At 47.3% G+C, this 15,856-nt stretch overlaps 1 protein-coding gene across 8 annotated transcripts in view; it reads left to right on the top strand.

Moving 5' to 3' along the window:
• PCM1 (pericentriolar material 1) overlaps positions 1–15,856 on the top strand; it is a 1,333,387-nt gene that overhangs the window by 849,700 nt on the left and 467,831 nt on the right. For all 8 annotated transcript variants that reach the window (XM_086962572.1, XM_086962571.1, XM_086962570.1 and 5 more), the window contains one exon: positions 13,615–13,754. In XM_086962572.1, coding sequence (XP_086818698.1) covers positions 13,615–13,754 — 140 coding nt within the window. The remainder of the gene's footprint in view (positions 1–13,614; positions 13,755–15,856) is intronic.

The following is a 15,856-nucleotide window of genomic DNA, read 5'->3' as shown; positions in this document are numbered from 1 at the left end:
GAGAATCGCAAAGAGTCTGGAACTGGCTTCTGGAACATGGAATAACGCTGAAAGCGGAGTACGTCCCGGGCAAGGACAATGTCTTGGCGGACGCTCTGAGCAGAGAGGTCCCTATCCCACGAATGGGAGCTGGACACGAAGGTGCTGGAACACATCTTCGCGGAGTGGGGAACCCCGCGAATAGACCTTTTTGCCACCAGAGAGAACGCCAAATGCCCAAGCTTCGCAAGCAGGCATCACCAACCAGGAACCCTCGGAAAGGCATTTTCCATCGCATGGCGCAACGTATTTGCGTACGCCTTTCCGTCATTTCCACTGATACCCAGGGTTCTCAGGAAGATGAAGTCGGAGCCCTGCACTCTGATCCTCATCGCTCCATCCTGGCCGAGGCAGCACTGGTTCACGGACCTTCATCGCCTCTCTGCCAGGCCACCTCTTTGCCTTCACCATCATCCAGCCCTACTCACAATGTCCCAAGGGCAGGTTCTCCACCCGAACCTGAGCCCTCTGAAGTTGTCAGCCTGGCTCCTGAATACCGCGAATTCAGCCACCTAAACATCCCGCAGGAGTGCAGAGACCTCCTTGCAAAGGCTAGAGCGGACAGCACTAATAAAACCTACTCACTAAAATGGAAGCGGTTCTGTTCTTGGTGTGTGGCTGAAGACCTGCACCCCTTCCACATCACTCCACAGCAGCTGCTACCATACTTACTGCATCTAGCGCAATCGGGCCCTGCACATGCATCCATCAAAGTGCATCTAGCAGCGATCTCCAGATTCACAAGGACTTCTAAGAGTCCATCCCTGTGGGCGGACAGACTTATAAAACAATTCCTTAAAGGTCTATTCAGGTCCTTACCAAGACCAATCCCTCCGTCGTGGCAACTCAACGTGGTCCTTCATCAATTAATGAAGCACCCCTTCGAACCCATCCATAAAGCGGAGATCAAATTCATCTCATGGAAAACGGCCCTCCTCCTAGCTCTAACCTCTGCCAGAAAGGTCAGTGAGTTGCAGGCTCTGTCAATCCAAGATCCTTTTATTCAGTTCAGGGAGGACAGGGTCATTCTACGAACTAACCCTCGGTTTATTCCGAAAGTCCCCTCGGACTTCCACCTCAACGAACCAGTGGTACTCCGGTAATTCTTTCTAAATCCAACCACTGCAGCCGAGAGAACTCTGCATTCATTAGATCTGAAGAGATGTCTCAAATTCTACATCGACAAGACACAACACTTCCGAAAATCATCTCAACTCTTCATTGCCTTTAGTAGACCACGGAAAGGCATGCCCCTGACGAAACAAAGTATTTCAAGGTGGATTTCTTCAGCGATCACCTTTTGCCATGACAAGGCCGGACGGCCTTTAGAAGCACGAGTCAAAGCTCATTCGACAAGAGCCATGTCCACGTCTGCGGCGCTATTTGCTGGAGTGCCGGTATTGGACATCTGCAGAGCGGCGACCTGGAAGTCCCCGCACACCTTCACCAGGCACTACTGCTTGGATACTGAGCTGATGAAGGATGCAGCAGTGGGCAGAGCAGTGCTTCGCCATCTATTCCAGTGAGGTGAGCCCTCCTACATCCCTCCATCCTTTACTGGTATGCACATTCTTTTCCTAATATTTACATGACAATGCATTTTGGTGGTTTGCAGTCGCGTGATATGTATTATCTACAGACTCATATATGATGTTCCATCAAAAATGTGCATAATGTATTGCTTGCTACTCTGATTCAGGCATGTGAATCTATGAAAGACACCCAAATACTGGATAAGAAATGCGTTACTTACCTGTAACTGCAGTTATCCAGTATTATTGTCTTTCATAGATTCACATGCACCCTCCCGCCTCCCCTGGAAGGACTCCCCTATCTCTCTAACAAGTTTATGCCTCACTATCTTGGTGCGTATGAAAATCTGAGAGACTTGGGCTCCTGACAGGAAGGTTCTAGAGGGAGGTGGTAGCTGATTGGTTGGTTCTCTTTACTTTGGCCCTTTTACAAAAGGACACAGGCTATCAAGGTGGGACCCTTGGGCCTACTCTGTTTTGGTCCTTTTTTACATAAGGACGTAGATAGGACACTAAGGTGAGATCCTTAGGCCTATTCTTTTCTATGTATGTCTATAGGACATTACTTTTTTATATACCGGAGGCTCCCGTCTCGACGACGGGGAATGATTCAGGCATGTGAATCTGTGAAAGGCACTAATACTGGATAACTGCAGTTACAGGTAAGTAACGCATTTCTTACCCCCCATAGCGGGATGGTCCCTCATGAGATCCTAACATACGAACAGGCTGTACTTAAAGAAATTAAGACCTTGAACAATCAGCACAACCATCGAAACATCTCAAAAAACGAAATGCAGATACTAGAGTCCCTAGCCAATGACCCTGCCATCACCATCAAACAGGCTGACAAGGGAGGTGCTACTGTCCTCATGAATACCAAAGACTATGATACAGAGGGCCTCAGACAACTGGGGGACGGGTGGTATTACACTCCCATTCCCACCGACCCCACCGAACGCCTAAAATGCACTATCGCAGGCCTGATCGAGGTTGCAGAATGCGAGGAGTGGATCAGTAAAAAAGAAGCGGAGTTCTTGGTAAAGATGGACCTCCGGGTCCCTTACTTCTACGTACTCCCCAAGATCCACAAAGGGATCACCCCAGTACCCGGACGCCCAATAGTTTTGGGGATTGACTCAATACTTGAACCTCTCTCGCAATTCTGTGACCACTTCCTCCAACCTTTGGTCAAACGTATACCCTCCTATATACAGGACACAACCGATGTACTACGCCTCCTTGACACCTTCCAGGAAAGTAGCCAGATCGATTTTCTCATCACCCTGGACGTGGAGGCCCTCTATACCAACATCCCACAGAGGGCAACACTAGGGGTGATAGAAGAAATTCTCAACAACGAGGCCTGGGGGTCAAATACACCGCCGGGATTCATAATGGAATGCGCTACTCTAGCACTAACAGAGAATTACTTCTAATTCAAGGGGAGCTTTTACCATCAAACACAGGGCACTTCGATGGGCAGCACGTTTACTATGACAGTCTCTGAAACACAGATCCCTTTCCTGGACTTAACTATCAAGCTAACGGAAGGTCAACTGAGTACCACCATGTTCAGGAAACCTACTGACCGCAATAGCCTGCTCCACTACTCCAGCCACCACCCAAAAGCCCTACGAACTAACCTGCCGTTTGGGCAATTCCTAAGAGTAAGGCGGAATTGCAGTAGCCTCTCTGAGTACAGGAACCAATCCGCTATCTTATCTAGGAACCTAGCCGAGAGGGGATATCCATGCAGAGATATAGCCCAGAAAAGAGCCAAAAATAATCACATAGAGGCCCTACTGGAACACAGGGTGAAAACCCCTAAGGAAAATGAACCCATTACTTGCGAAACTACATTCACGCCAGTATCATCGAAAGTTAAAAGTATTATCAAACGCCATTGCCAAATTTTGAATACTGGTGATCTCTCCTTCGAAGTCCCCAGGTTTGCTTTCAAGAGATCTAAAAATGTTAAAGACATTCTGATCAAGACTAGACCGAGAGCACTGAACAAAACCTCCCAGTCTACCCTATGGCATCTACCACCGGCAAAAGGACACTACCCTTGTGGTTCTTGCAGCGCATGTCCATACACTTTTGTACATAAGACAATACAGTTAACAGAGTCCTTTAAGTGGGAACTAAGGGGCCATACTAACTGCAACACACCCCACTGCATAGATCTACTAATATGCCCGTGTGGACTCCAATATGTTGGAATGACCTCACGTCCCATTAAAATACGCATTACTGAACACCGCAGCAACTTTCGCTGCAAAAAGAGTAACACCAAAATGTGTAGGCACTTCATTGACTATAACCACACTGCTGACTCACTGAAGTGGCTAATACTGGAGGCCAGCCCCAATTGTTCCACGCAGAATCTCTTCTTAAAGGAGCAACGGTGGATACACCGATTGGCCACAGACAGAGGGGGTTTATATGAAGATATTCCCTGGAGTTCCCTTTAAACACTGACAGATCTTCACTTCCGCACTCATCCCCCGTACAAACACTGCCCAAGAGAGAAACTATGAAGGGTAGTAGACAAACAATGGTTAAATACAGTACAACCCAACTTGGACCTGTGAATTGAGCATCCTTTGCTATTCACCTGGTTCTCAATCACCATGCTTTAAACTACTACAAAATGACCACCACTCGATCTGCCCTAACCATGTGATCTGCCTGAACACTACCGGCATCATCTGTATGAAACCGGGAGCCGATTTAACTCACCCCCTACCAACCGAGACCCCCAGTTGGCATTTCTATCCTACTAACCCCCCGGAGGGAGAGGACTTTTGCCCTTAAATAGTGTTGCCATTAATACGACATTAGATCAAGCGCTTATCAAGAACTGTACTGTTATGACAAGTATAATCCGACTCGGGTTGGATTCATCTAACAAAAAATCCCCAACGTTTTGGCATCATTTAGATGACACCAAACAACACTATACACTTATGGGTCCAACACATATGAGCATCTCCTGACAATTAGAAGATGGCCGCCAAATTGCTCTACCATAATCGCGTGACATGCAAGCCCATTGCTCCTCCACGCTTTGGCCACGCCTAATACACAATATAATGGCGGCTGGACGCGCTCATCCGCATCTACCCGATCCCGGCGGAGAGGGGTAGGACGATTGCTAACTATACAGGAGATCTGAGGTGAGTGAGGCCACATTTGTACAAGACCACACACGGCGCCCATCGCGCCTAGTTACCACGAGCCCGACCGCTCGCACACCCACCCAAAATTTCCCCCGTTCCCTTCCCCAGTCTCCCATCCTTTATGAAACCTAAGCGCTGACACAGGGAGACGGGGGCCTCAAATAATTATGAGTAGCTGCCCTTTACTCAGGCTATAAGTTCACAGTAGATCTAAGGGGTACTTTCTAACACACCCGGGTAATCAGTTACCGAGGCCCTGCCTACATCGGTACCCCGTTGGGTCATGATGACTCACTGATTAGAATTTATCCGATATAAAAGGGACAACACACTTGGGTACAGGTCTTGGGACAACCTCCTAAAGAGAGAGAACACTCGGACAAGGGGAGCAGGCTCCCCAACCATTACAATGAAATTTTACTTGTTCACCCGACCACCTCACAAAACAAAAGCTATGACATACCACAGAGGGAAATATATCAGGTCTTATCATGCACTCTTTACCTTTAACCTCCCATATGTCTAGCCTTATACACAGAGGTCCCATCCCTGATGTACGACCCGCCGGGAATTGATGTGGCATATAAATCTTGACCATTAGGTGAGTTGGGGTTCCCACCCTATTGGAAACAACCGGAATGCTGCTAATTTGTTTTTAAATATTCTTCTTATGTGCACTTATGTCTTCACTGCTTGCTTTGAGTGAAAGGGTGGGATCCCACATGAGCATGCCACTCGTTCCACTCATTGTTCTCACACATGCTAGTACAAATTCACATTTTAGCATGTCATGTTGTGTGCTGTTGGTCACTAATATTGAGGACACTATGCCGCATATGCCCATAACCAGCCTCTTTTGTTCCCCACTCCAGGCAAGGAACAGTGCAACAGAGGTACAACAATCCACAACCGGTAATGAACAGATGATTCTGATATAGGCAACATTGTTTGTAGACTTTATCATATAGGTCCTGAAGAATCGTGTGTCAATGTACCATAGCGAGAAACATGTTGATCGTTTTTTAACACCTTATAGTCTAGTCTAGAGCCAGAAAAAATTAAATTCCTGCAAGCCCAGACTAGCCACACTTTTAATTGAAGCGAGGGACCGCCCGAATAAAGTTGTCTCTGGTACCCTTCGCTCCATTTTAGTACACCATCCTGTCTACAACCTCCTAGCCCCACACCCGCGCTTCACCCATAGGCAGTTGGATTAAAAGATCTCCGCTTTGAGGTGTGCCCGTCGGGGATTGCACCGCCTACCCGACGAGGAGCACTGCCTATGATGAAGCATGACACCTGCAAAGGTGTGTGAGGCAACTGTATCCAACAAAATGGATACCCAGTGGTAGGCTTGCACACATCAACCACCACATTCCCTCTTTCTTGTGACGAGCACACTCACCCTTTCTAGGAACAGCCTTGTCCATCTTCTTTGAGAAACACTTTCGCAGGGCACGGACTGCGGCTGGAACTTCCACTCCCCTTGAGTGGTACTCCCCTCGAGTGGTACTTCTGCCCTTCTGATCCAATTGGATCATCCGCCCTCATTTTTTGTATACCTATTATCATGGCACCAGTGTTGGTTTTTTATCATAGCTTTGCATTTCTCGCACGGAAAAAGCTATGTATAAGAACTGACGTCAGTGCGCAAGGGCGGCGTCTAAGTATTCCGGCGACGTCATCTTGGTGCCCACGACGACTGACGCGGAGCCGCAGACGACGCCTACCGATGCGCAAGGGTACTGCTACGCAAAAATTTCCATATCTAGTCTGACACCTGGGGGTATTTTAAGGTAAGGAATCTAATACTAACTACTGTTTCTTACTGATATATTGTTACTAAAGGTAAGTAACTTGTGCATCAGTGCAGTTTGTTCTTTATGATTCCTATTGTAGATAATGTTCACGGGGGTTATTAGCATTAATAGTGCACTGATGAATCGATATGCACAATCACTTACTCACATGGTGTATCGTAAGGTTCTTAAGTTCAATCAACGTAACAAAGTTGGTATAAAAACTTGATGTATGTAAAATGTTGAAAATCTAAGAGACAATGTATGTAATACAATCTGATACTGTTACACTTATATGAGTGCTCCCCTTGCGCACATAGAGGGTGCTTTGTCTGGTCTTGGTGAATGATGTTATTACTATAGATAAATACAACTGAGTGATTTTATGTATTACCCAGTGACGACGAAACGCGTTGGCATAAGGGAGTGGAAGACTTTGATCAAGTGAAAAGAAATAAAGACACAAGACAAGCACAATAATTGGGAGATCAATCTGTATATTCTTTTGTATTGTCAATTTATAGGTTATTTGGCTTGTGCTTCGGAAAACTGTTATAGGTGCTGGATCATGTTTAAGTTAGAGAGCGGTTCAGAGAGTTCTGTCGCCTGTGGCCCATCGCATGCATACTTGAACCAGTAGTTTAGGTCCCCAATAAGTTGGACTCTAGCATGGTTGATGATAAGATTCGCCATCTGTTCATTAAGAGAGAGGGGGAAGGAGGGCATGGATTATGGGGGGCGGTAGATAAGCGCCAGCGATCCTATGTTAGTGTCTAGATTAATGACAATATTCTCGACTTCTGGCAGTACCAGAGAGGTCATGTTGATGAACTTATGGCGTTTGTGTATAATGGCAGCAACCCCCCGCCTATCCTCCCTGGGGGCTGGTTGAAATTCAGGATGTAGTAATCTGAAGGGAGTGCCGCTAAAATATCATGTGATGAATCCTGGGAAAGCCAGGACTCATTGATTAGTAGTACATCCGGTTTTTCTGATGTTAACAACATGAATATGTCTAATTGGTGCTTCACCAGGGAACGCGTATTAAGGTACAGAACCCGGAGAATGGTTGAGTTGGCTGTGGTGGGGCCAATAATAAGGGAAGGGTGTGGAGTCGAAGAAGATAGAGTAGGATGGCCCACTTGGTTTTGGAGAATACCGTAAGCTGAGATACGACCAAGGACATCAGGCGCTAGCAAAGTTAGCGGTTGCTCTAGTGATCCGAGTGCCATAGAAGAATATATGGTGATTTGGCCAGGGTTCGTGGCCCTTGGGCCTGTTCGGGTGCGGACGGGCTTGCCTTTGGCGCATCTTCGGCTGCGTGCGTCCGCACCTTCGGCACGCCGCTGGCTCGCCCGCTGCACGCGTCCGCTGCGCTCCCGCTTGGTGTGCATATATATGCCCAGGCCCCGCCTCCACGCTCCACCTCGTACCGGCCAATTGCACGCCTCTCCGCCTATACCACTTCTGCCCAGAGTGCTGAAGAAGATCAGGCGCGACCGGGCCCAAGTCTTCCTTGTGGCTCCGGACAGGGCACGAAGATACTGGTACTGGCTACTCAGCATGTCAATCGATCCCCCGATTCGTCTGCCCCTTCAGGAGGACCTTCCGTCGCAGCAGCACCTGAACCTGTCCAGTCTCCACCTCCATGTGTGGAGATTGAGCGGGGACAGTTGAGGCCATGGGACTTGCCTCCTGAAGTCTGTGATGTCATTCTGGCAGCCAGGCGTCCCTCCACAAAATCGGTATACGCCTGCAGGTGGAACATATTTGTGGCATGGTGCACAGCAAAGGCTGTGGATCCCCTTTCTGCCCCCCTTTCAGAGGTTCTCCTCTTATTTCTTTCTCTTGTCCAGCAGGGCTCTGCTCTGGGCACTATCAAAGGCTACCTCTCTGCCATTTCAGCCTTCTTAAGGCTCCCTGATCAGCCTTCTCTTTTCAAGTCCCCTGTTGTGAATTGATTCTGGAAGGGCATCACTCACATGTTTCCTCCTGTTCCTTTCGAGATGCCTCAGTGGGACTTGAACCTTGTTCTAACCTATCTGATGTGCGCTCCCTTCGAGCCACTTCACAATTGCCCTCTTCGTCTTCTTAGTCTTAAGACTGCATTCCTGGTTGCCATCACCTCTGCCAGGAGAGTGAGTGAGCTCCAGGCTCTATCTTCTAAGCCTCCTTTTCTTTCTGTCCATCCGGACAAAGTTGTTTTAAGAACGCATCCTTCTTTCCTGCCCAAGGTGGTTACGGCCTTTCACATCAGGCAGTCCATCACCTTGCACACCTTATTTCCGCCTCCGCATCCCTCGAAAGAGGAAGAGAGGCTCCACCATCTGGACCCAAAACTTGCGCTCTCATTCTGTCTGGACCGCACACGCCAGTTCTGGGTGGACGACCAGCTCTTTGTTGGTTACGTGGGCGCTAAGAAGGGACGGGCAGTGCACAAACAAACCATTTCTTGATGGGTCGTTTTGTGCATAAAGGTTTGTTATTCACTGGCTAAAAAGGAGCCTCCTTTGGGGTTGCATGCCCATTCCACTCCGGCAACGCCGGCTACTACTGCCCTGGGTCGGGGAGTCCCCTTGCAGGACATCTGTCAGGCAGCTACATGGGCCTCGCTGCACACGTTCGCTAGACACTACTGCCTGGACAGCCAAGTCCGGAGAGATGGCTTTTTCTGTTCTCCAGGACTTTCTGGTGTGATCTTGGTTCGCAGACCCACCACCGGGGCTGATATTTCTGAGGTATCTATTCTAAGGTAAGGAATCTAACACTAACCTGTTTCGTTCAGATGCACAAGTTACTTACCTTCGGTAACGATATATAAACAGTAGTTAGTGTTAGTTTTAGGTTCCTTACCGCCCTACCCATCCTCCCCGTTCTGCGAACCGATATCTAGGGTTAAGGTTCTTCCCTTTGAGGGCCCTAGTTTCATGGCACCAGTGTTGGCTCTGCGTTTCTGGTGCGGAAAAGCTGTGTATAAGAACTGACGTCAGCACGCGAGGGCGGCGTCTAAGTACTTCGACGTCATCCCGGCACCGACGACGGACGCGGAGCCCCAGGCGATGCCTACCGACACGCAGGGGTACTACTGCGGAAAACTTTCTAGATCCAGTCCGACGCCTGGGGATATTCTAAGGTAAGGAATCTAACACGAACTACTGTTTCTTACAGATATATCGTTACTGAAGGTAATTAACTTGTGCTTTACTTACCTTTGCCAAGTTATACTTGGTTCTAAAATGAAACTTAAGTATACCTTTTTTATACTTACCTAATTGGTCTGGATTCTGTATAATCAGTCCTTGATTGAGTTAATACAATAAATGCTTATTACACCCTCCTGGATAAGACGTACTGCTCACCCACACTACCACAAAGAGAGCTGTGGGTACTTACCTAATATACCCTCAGCTATACCTCTGGGAACTCCCTGGACTTGGTGCACACTATACCTTACTTTGGTATAGTATATACAGAGCCAGCTTCCTACATGTGTTTCAAGCAAAATGAAAGTATACATCAAAAACATTGTATTTGTTCAGATATATTTTACATCTTCACTGAACTGCTGCAAAAATGTTGAAAGCATGTTTGCCATTTTTACCCCAAAATAATTAAAATGAATGGTGCATTTTAACAGTATCTACACTGTTTTCGAAATGCATAAACAATTTTTTCTTGATTTATTCATGTTTTAGGCTAAACTAATAACATTGATATTGAGTTTCCTACTCATTTTGCTTGTAGCAGATTTTTTGTACTTTGATGATGTGCAAAAAAAGACTTGGCTTACAAATTGTAAGGAAGTATATTTGACAGCACAATTCTTCACCTCAGTTTGGTAGTCTTTCCTGGAATATTCGTATCTGAATATAAAAATCTTGGTCGAACTAGAATGCAGTGTTACTTATAGTACCTTTTCATTTCTGATTTATTTTAGCAAATATGTATGCTTTTTAGGTCTCGCCTGTCGATGCGCATGCGCATCGAGCAAGCAAGACTATGGGGGCTCATCGACTCTTTATCCAACTTGCAAGGAATCGTGGCGATTCCTTGCAGTGCCCGTGACTTTTAAGCTCAATGCGCATGCGCATTGAGCTTAAAAGCGCGTGCACATGGCCCCAGCCGCCTGCCTTGCCTACTCTCCCGCCCCCTCACTTCTTGATTGCACGGCCGCTAGGCCGTGCCTCCCCTACTCCTCCTCCTACTCTCCTCCCGTCTGTTCCCGCACTCCTCCCACACCCCCGCTCCGCCCCCTCACTCTCTCTGCCCGCCCGCTCTCCACTCTATCAGGCAGCCAGCCGCACTCCTCCCACACCCCCGCTCCGCCCCCTCACTCTCTCTGCCCGCCCGCTCTCCACTCCACAACTCAATTCCAAATCGTAAACACTGCAAATCTTGTTTCCGAGTGATACATCCAAACGTAACTGGAAATATCTTTCTGGGACTGCACAAGTGCACGCCGTTGTCGTGGGTTAAGCTAATAACTTCGGTGGCATGTGGCCAGGCGCACAGCACATATGTGTGCATGCACATGAAGTATGGGGCTGCACTCATGAAACCGACACTAGTCTGCAGTAGTAGACTAGACACAAATATAGACACAAATATCCGCACACCATTTCTGCGTGTGTCTGCGTGAATTTATATGTACGGTTGTCTCTGTGACTTTGTATTACGTGTGCAATGGGTCGCTTAAAACATACTGCAATTATATCGGACATTTAAATAATTGCACACTCCTCCCACACCCCCGCTCCGCCCCCTCCCCTGCCTGCCATGTCGCGATATTCCATGTAGACACCCTCCCCCACCACCCCCACATTATCAACCGATGATAGCGCTGACACTTTGCATAAGTAATATTTCGTTCACTGCGGTGACCTTCACACTATTCAGCGCGGCGCCCATTTTACGAGCGCCGTGCTTTCAACTTAAAAGGCCCATCTCCCCGAAGGGTGCTCTCCATCCCACCACCACACACAGGCTACCTATGGTACTCCTCTCCCACCCCTGCTGCCAGGTTAAGGAGTTCATCTGCGACCCGGTCCAGTCTCTTCAGCTTCCCTTGCAGTTTGGACAATGCATTTGTCCGTAGGGTGCTCTCACTTCCACCACTTAAAACAGGCTGCCTGGTTAACGCACCCCCCTTCCCCGCTGCCAGGTTAAGGAGACTGCCCCTTCATCATCAGCTTCTCCCGGGGATCATCTCTTCAGCTGCAACAGCCACGGTGATCAGCCGCTTTGAAGCCACTGCTGCAATGGTAATTAACCCCTGGGATCCCGGAAGACTCCGTAGGCTTTTGTGATCATTTCATGCCCTGCACCTATTCTCTCCCTGCACCATCGCTGCTCCTATCTAAATGGATGCAGCTGTGTGTCTTGTTAACTTTGAAGACACTTTAACATAATTTAGCTTGGCGCAGAGCTCTTTCATGAGCGCCGCGCATTTTCTTTTCGTTTCTATGTGTGAGCATTTACTTTCCCTTGCACCCCCCACCCCACCGCTCATTCTCGTTTTGTCCTGTGCAGCCAGCGCTCACAGCGCTCGCCCCTCGTTCCCTCACACTCGCTCGCTCCCTTGCCCCTCCCCCTACGCTCCCCCCACCCAAATTGAAAGGAAGCCTCTTGTTACACTGCTTGTTCACCTTGTTTCCTTCCTTTCTCTTCCTCTGTGTCTTTTATTATTCTCTGATGTCTGCGCCGGTCTCGTTTCCTTATACACTCTTTCACTCCCTCTGTATTTCTCCTTTCCTCTCTGCCTTTGTTCTCGTTTCATCCCCTCTAATATGCCATAGTTAGATCACACCCCTCACCCTCACACCACTCAGTGCTACAACACATATTGTGTTACAATAGGTGTCAAATTTGCGAAACATGAAACTATTGGCATTGTGAATAACAAATCTATTAATTTCGCTACTTTCAAAACAAAACCCATAAATCAAAAAAATGTCCCTTACAATACCAATAACTCAAAATGTCCTAATGCCAGACCTATTGCATTGCTGTGCGTCTCTCCTCTGCTGCACTCTCCTGCTCTCTAGAGATGTGGCCTAACGACCAGAACTGCAATCTAAGTAACGTAAATACAAAACATATTGCATTCCAAATGCTATACGTGTCACATTCGCAAAAGTTAAAACTATTGACGTTGTAAATAACAAAGCTATCAATTTAGCTATTTTAAAAACCAACAAATAAATAAAAGATTTGTCATTTACAAAACCAATAGCTCCAACTTTTCTAATGCTCACCCTCACTCACCCTCAACACCTCACCCTCACTCACCCTCAACCTCACTCACCCTCAACCCCTCACCCTCAACAACTCACTCACCCTCACTCACTAACGCTCACCCACCCTCACCCTCACTCACCCTCAACACCTCACCCTCACTCACCCTCAACCCTTCACCCTCACTCACCCTCAACACCTCACCCTCAACTCCTCACCCTAACTCACCCTCACCCTCATTCATCCTCAACACCTCCCTCACCCTCACTCACCCTCAACACCTCACCCTCAACCTCAACCCCTCACCCTCAACCTCAACCCCTCACCCTCACTCACCCTCACCCTCACTCTCACTCACCCTCAACCCCTCACCCTCACTCACCCTCACTCACCCTCAACCCCTCACCCTCAACCCCTCACCCTCACTCACCCTCACCCACCCTCACCCTCACTCACCTTCAACCCCTCACCCTCACACAGTGCAATAGGTCTCAGACCATTTCAGTTAGAGCTTTAAGAAATGTTTATGGCTTTTTTTATTTGTAATTCTTTAGCATTGGCTACAGGAAACAAAAATGCTAAACATTTACAAAAAAAAACCATAAACAATTCTAAAAGCACTAACTCTAATGGTGCGAGACATATTGCATTTCCAATGCTTGTTTTGTTTACTTTTATGTTTAGTCCAGCATGCTCTTTATAACTTAGAACAAAGCTAGTTTGTTTCATTGTGTATTTTTAAAGTTTTTGGTTGAGTTTTAACAGTTTGAAGACTTTGAATAATGGCTGAGAATGTCTTTTTATATTTCTTTTTGTTTTTTAAAGCTCCAAGTTCTAGTGGTGAAGATCACTCTAAACCACATATTGTGGAAGAAACTCTTTCAGTCCCTTGTCCTCGTATTGATACTCAGCAGCTTGACCGGCAAATTAAAGCAATTATGAAAGAAGTTATTCCTTTTCTGAAGGTATGCACAAATTACTACGATCCATATACCTATGGCATTGTTCTAAAATATATTAAATGTAGCATATTTCACTGTCATTGTTTTTCTTTGTTTTTTGCATGGACTTTTCAACACTAATTGATTCATAAGTTGTTTAAGTTCTTCCATGTTCAATAGAAGGTCCCATAATAAAACTGGTTTTATTTGTTTCTCTGCATGTTCATTTTCCTACAGTTTTCGGAACATCAAGTCAACTTGTCTTAGGAGAAGTAACTCAAAAGTGAGGTGCTCTTCACCACTATTGAGTACATCGCTTTTTTTCGTTGTCTGGGAGTCCCAATATTGAAGTGACTTTAAAAATGTTAAAGAAACACGGAGTGATAGATTCCTTACCTTAGAATTATCCCCAGGCGTGAGACTGGATCCGGAAAGTTTTTTTCGTTAGCAGTACCCCTGTGCTTCGGTAGGCGTCGTCGTGTAGCTCAGTGTGCGTCGTTGGTGCCGTGATGACGTCCTCGGAGCTACTTAGACGCGCACCCCCTGACGTCAGTTCTTTCTTTTTCCGTGCCAGCAAGCGCAGATCCAGGAAGAGCAAGTACCCCCAGTCAATTTTTGACTTGCTTTTTCAGTCCTTTTACCTCAAGTTTTCGAGTCGATCGACTCCTGGTGTCGTAGGGATGCCTGGTTTCGAGAACTGTGGGGACTGCTGTAGGAGAGTAGGGTCTGCAATCCTATTGTCACCCCAGATTTTTGCTTTTTGCTTCGCTGGTTTACGACTTTCCCTGGCTGTGGGCCTGCTAATCAGACCCACAGCCTAGCTGTTCTCTCTCTAAATTGACATCCATGTACTTTAGGTGCATTTACCAATTGGTATTCGGTCACTCTTGTAAGTCCTTGTACAGTGTACCATAGGTACCCAGGGCATAAGTGCACCCAAGGCCTACCAGGGGCTGCAGCATGTATTATGCCACCCCTGGCTGGCCATCTAAACAGACACAACTGGCTGATAACACAGCTGGGGCAAGGTGGTGTAATCACCCTTTGCTTTAGATGTAGTATACCTAAATCTAACCCTAAAATGGACACATATACTCCTATAAGTCACTCCTATGGCAGGCCTTAACAATCCTGGAGGCAGAGTGCTTGGAATTATGTCAGATGGTGCTTTAGCATGAGCTGATCCTGTCTGCAGCTTTCGGAACCAAGTCCTTTAGCTGTTTCCATGATAACGCTATACCATATACTCTTAACTGCATTATAATCCTCGCGGTTATTGCTAACTTTGGCATAGCATTATCAAAACATGTCGAGTAAGGTGTCATACGAATTGGAATACTACCCCCTCTCCAATTCTGGCGACGGGGGTAGCATTCCACCCTTTTAGAGGGACACGTCATGTATGTAACTGTGAACCCCGGTTAAAGTTAACTCGAGTCTCAGCATCACAAAATGGATGCTGCCACCACAGACACAAGTCTGACCTCCTGCTGCTGGGAGTCCTTCCAGCAAGGGAGGCTTGGACAAAGGGTTTCCTGCCTTGGGAGGTGCTAGCACCACCCCAGACAGGTTCTTGTGTATTGAGGTAGGACAGGCTGAAAGGAATGAGACATGCCTGGGGCACACAAGGTGTCCCTGTGCATACCCTGGTTCAAACCAGTTGCTGGGGCACTCCAGCCCCAGCTCTGGCACGAAACCGGGCAAAGGATAGGGGGTGTAACCATCCCCCTTCCTGGTCTCACCCATAGGAGGGACCTAGTCATAGTACAGCCTCCTTTAGGATAATAAAGGTAGGAGCTGGTCCCATTCCAAATTAGATTAATCCTGATTTGAAACTACAAGAAGAAACTCTGGACTTCGACGTTCTGCTCCACAGAAGACTGAAGAAATCTCCCTTGTGGCCAAAGAGTGACAACCCTGCACAAGCAGGCACCTTTAAGCGTTCCAGCGGTTCACTTAGTCGTATTTCCCTGGTGGATCCAGACTTCAGAGCCTGACGAGACCCGGACTTCCAGACCTCTCCGACCTCTACCTATGTAGTGTAGTTCCTAGTTTCCCACTAGGCCCTGCGCATTGGAATAACATAAACAGTAGTATCGACGTGGAACTGCGGATATTCCAGGCCT

This window comes from Lissotriton vulgaris, chromosome 3_1, assembly GCF_964263255.1.
Source record: "Lissotriton vulgaris chromosome 3_1, aLisVul1.2, whole genome shotgun sequence".
Taxonomy (NCBI): Eukaryota; Metazoa; Chordata; class Amphibia; order Caudata; family Salamandridae; genus Lissotriton; species Lissotriton vulgaris.
This window is presented reverse-complemented; position numbering and strand designations above follow the sequence as displayed.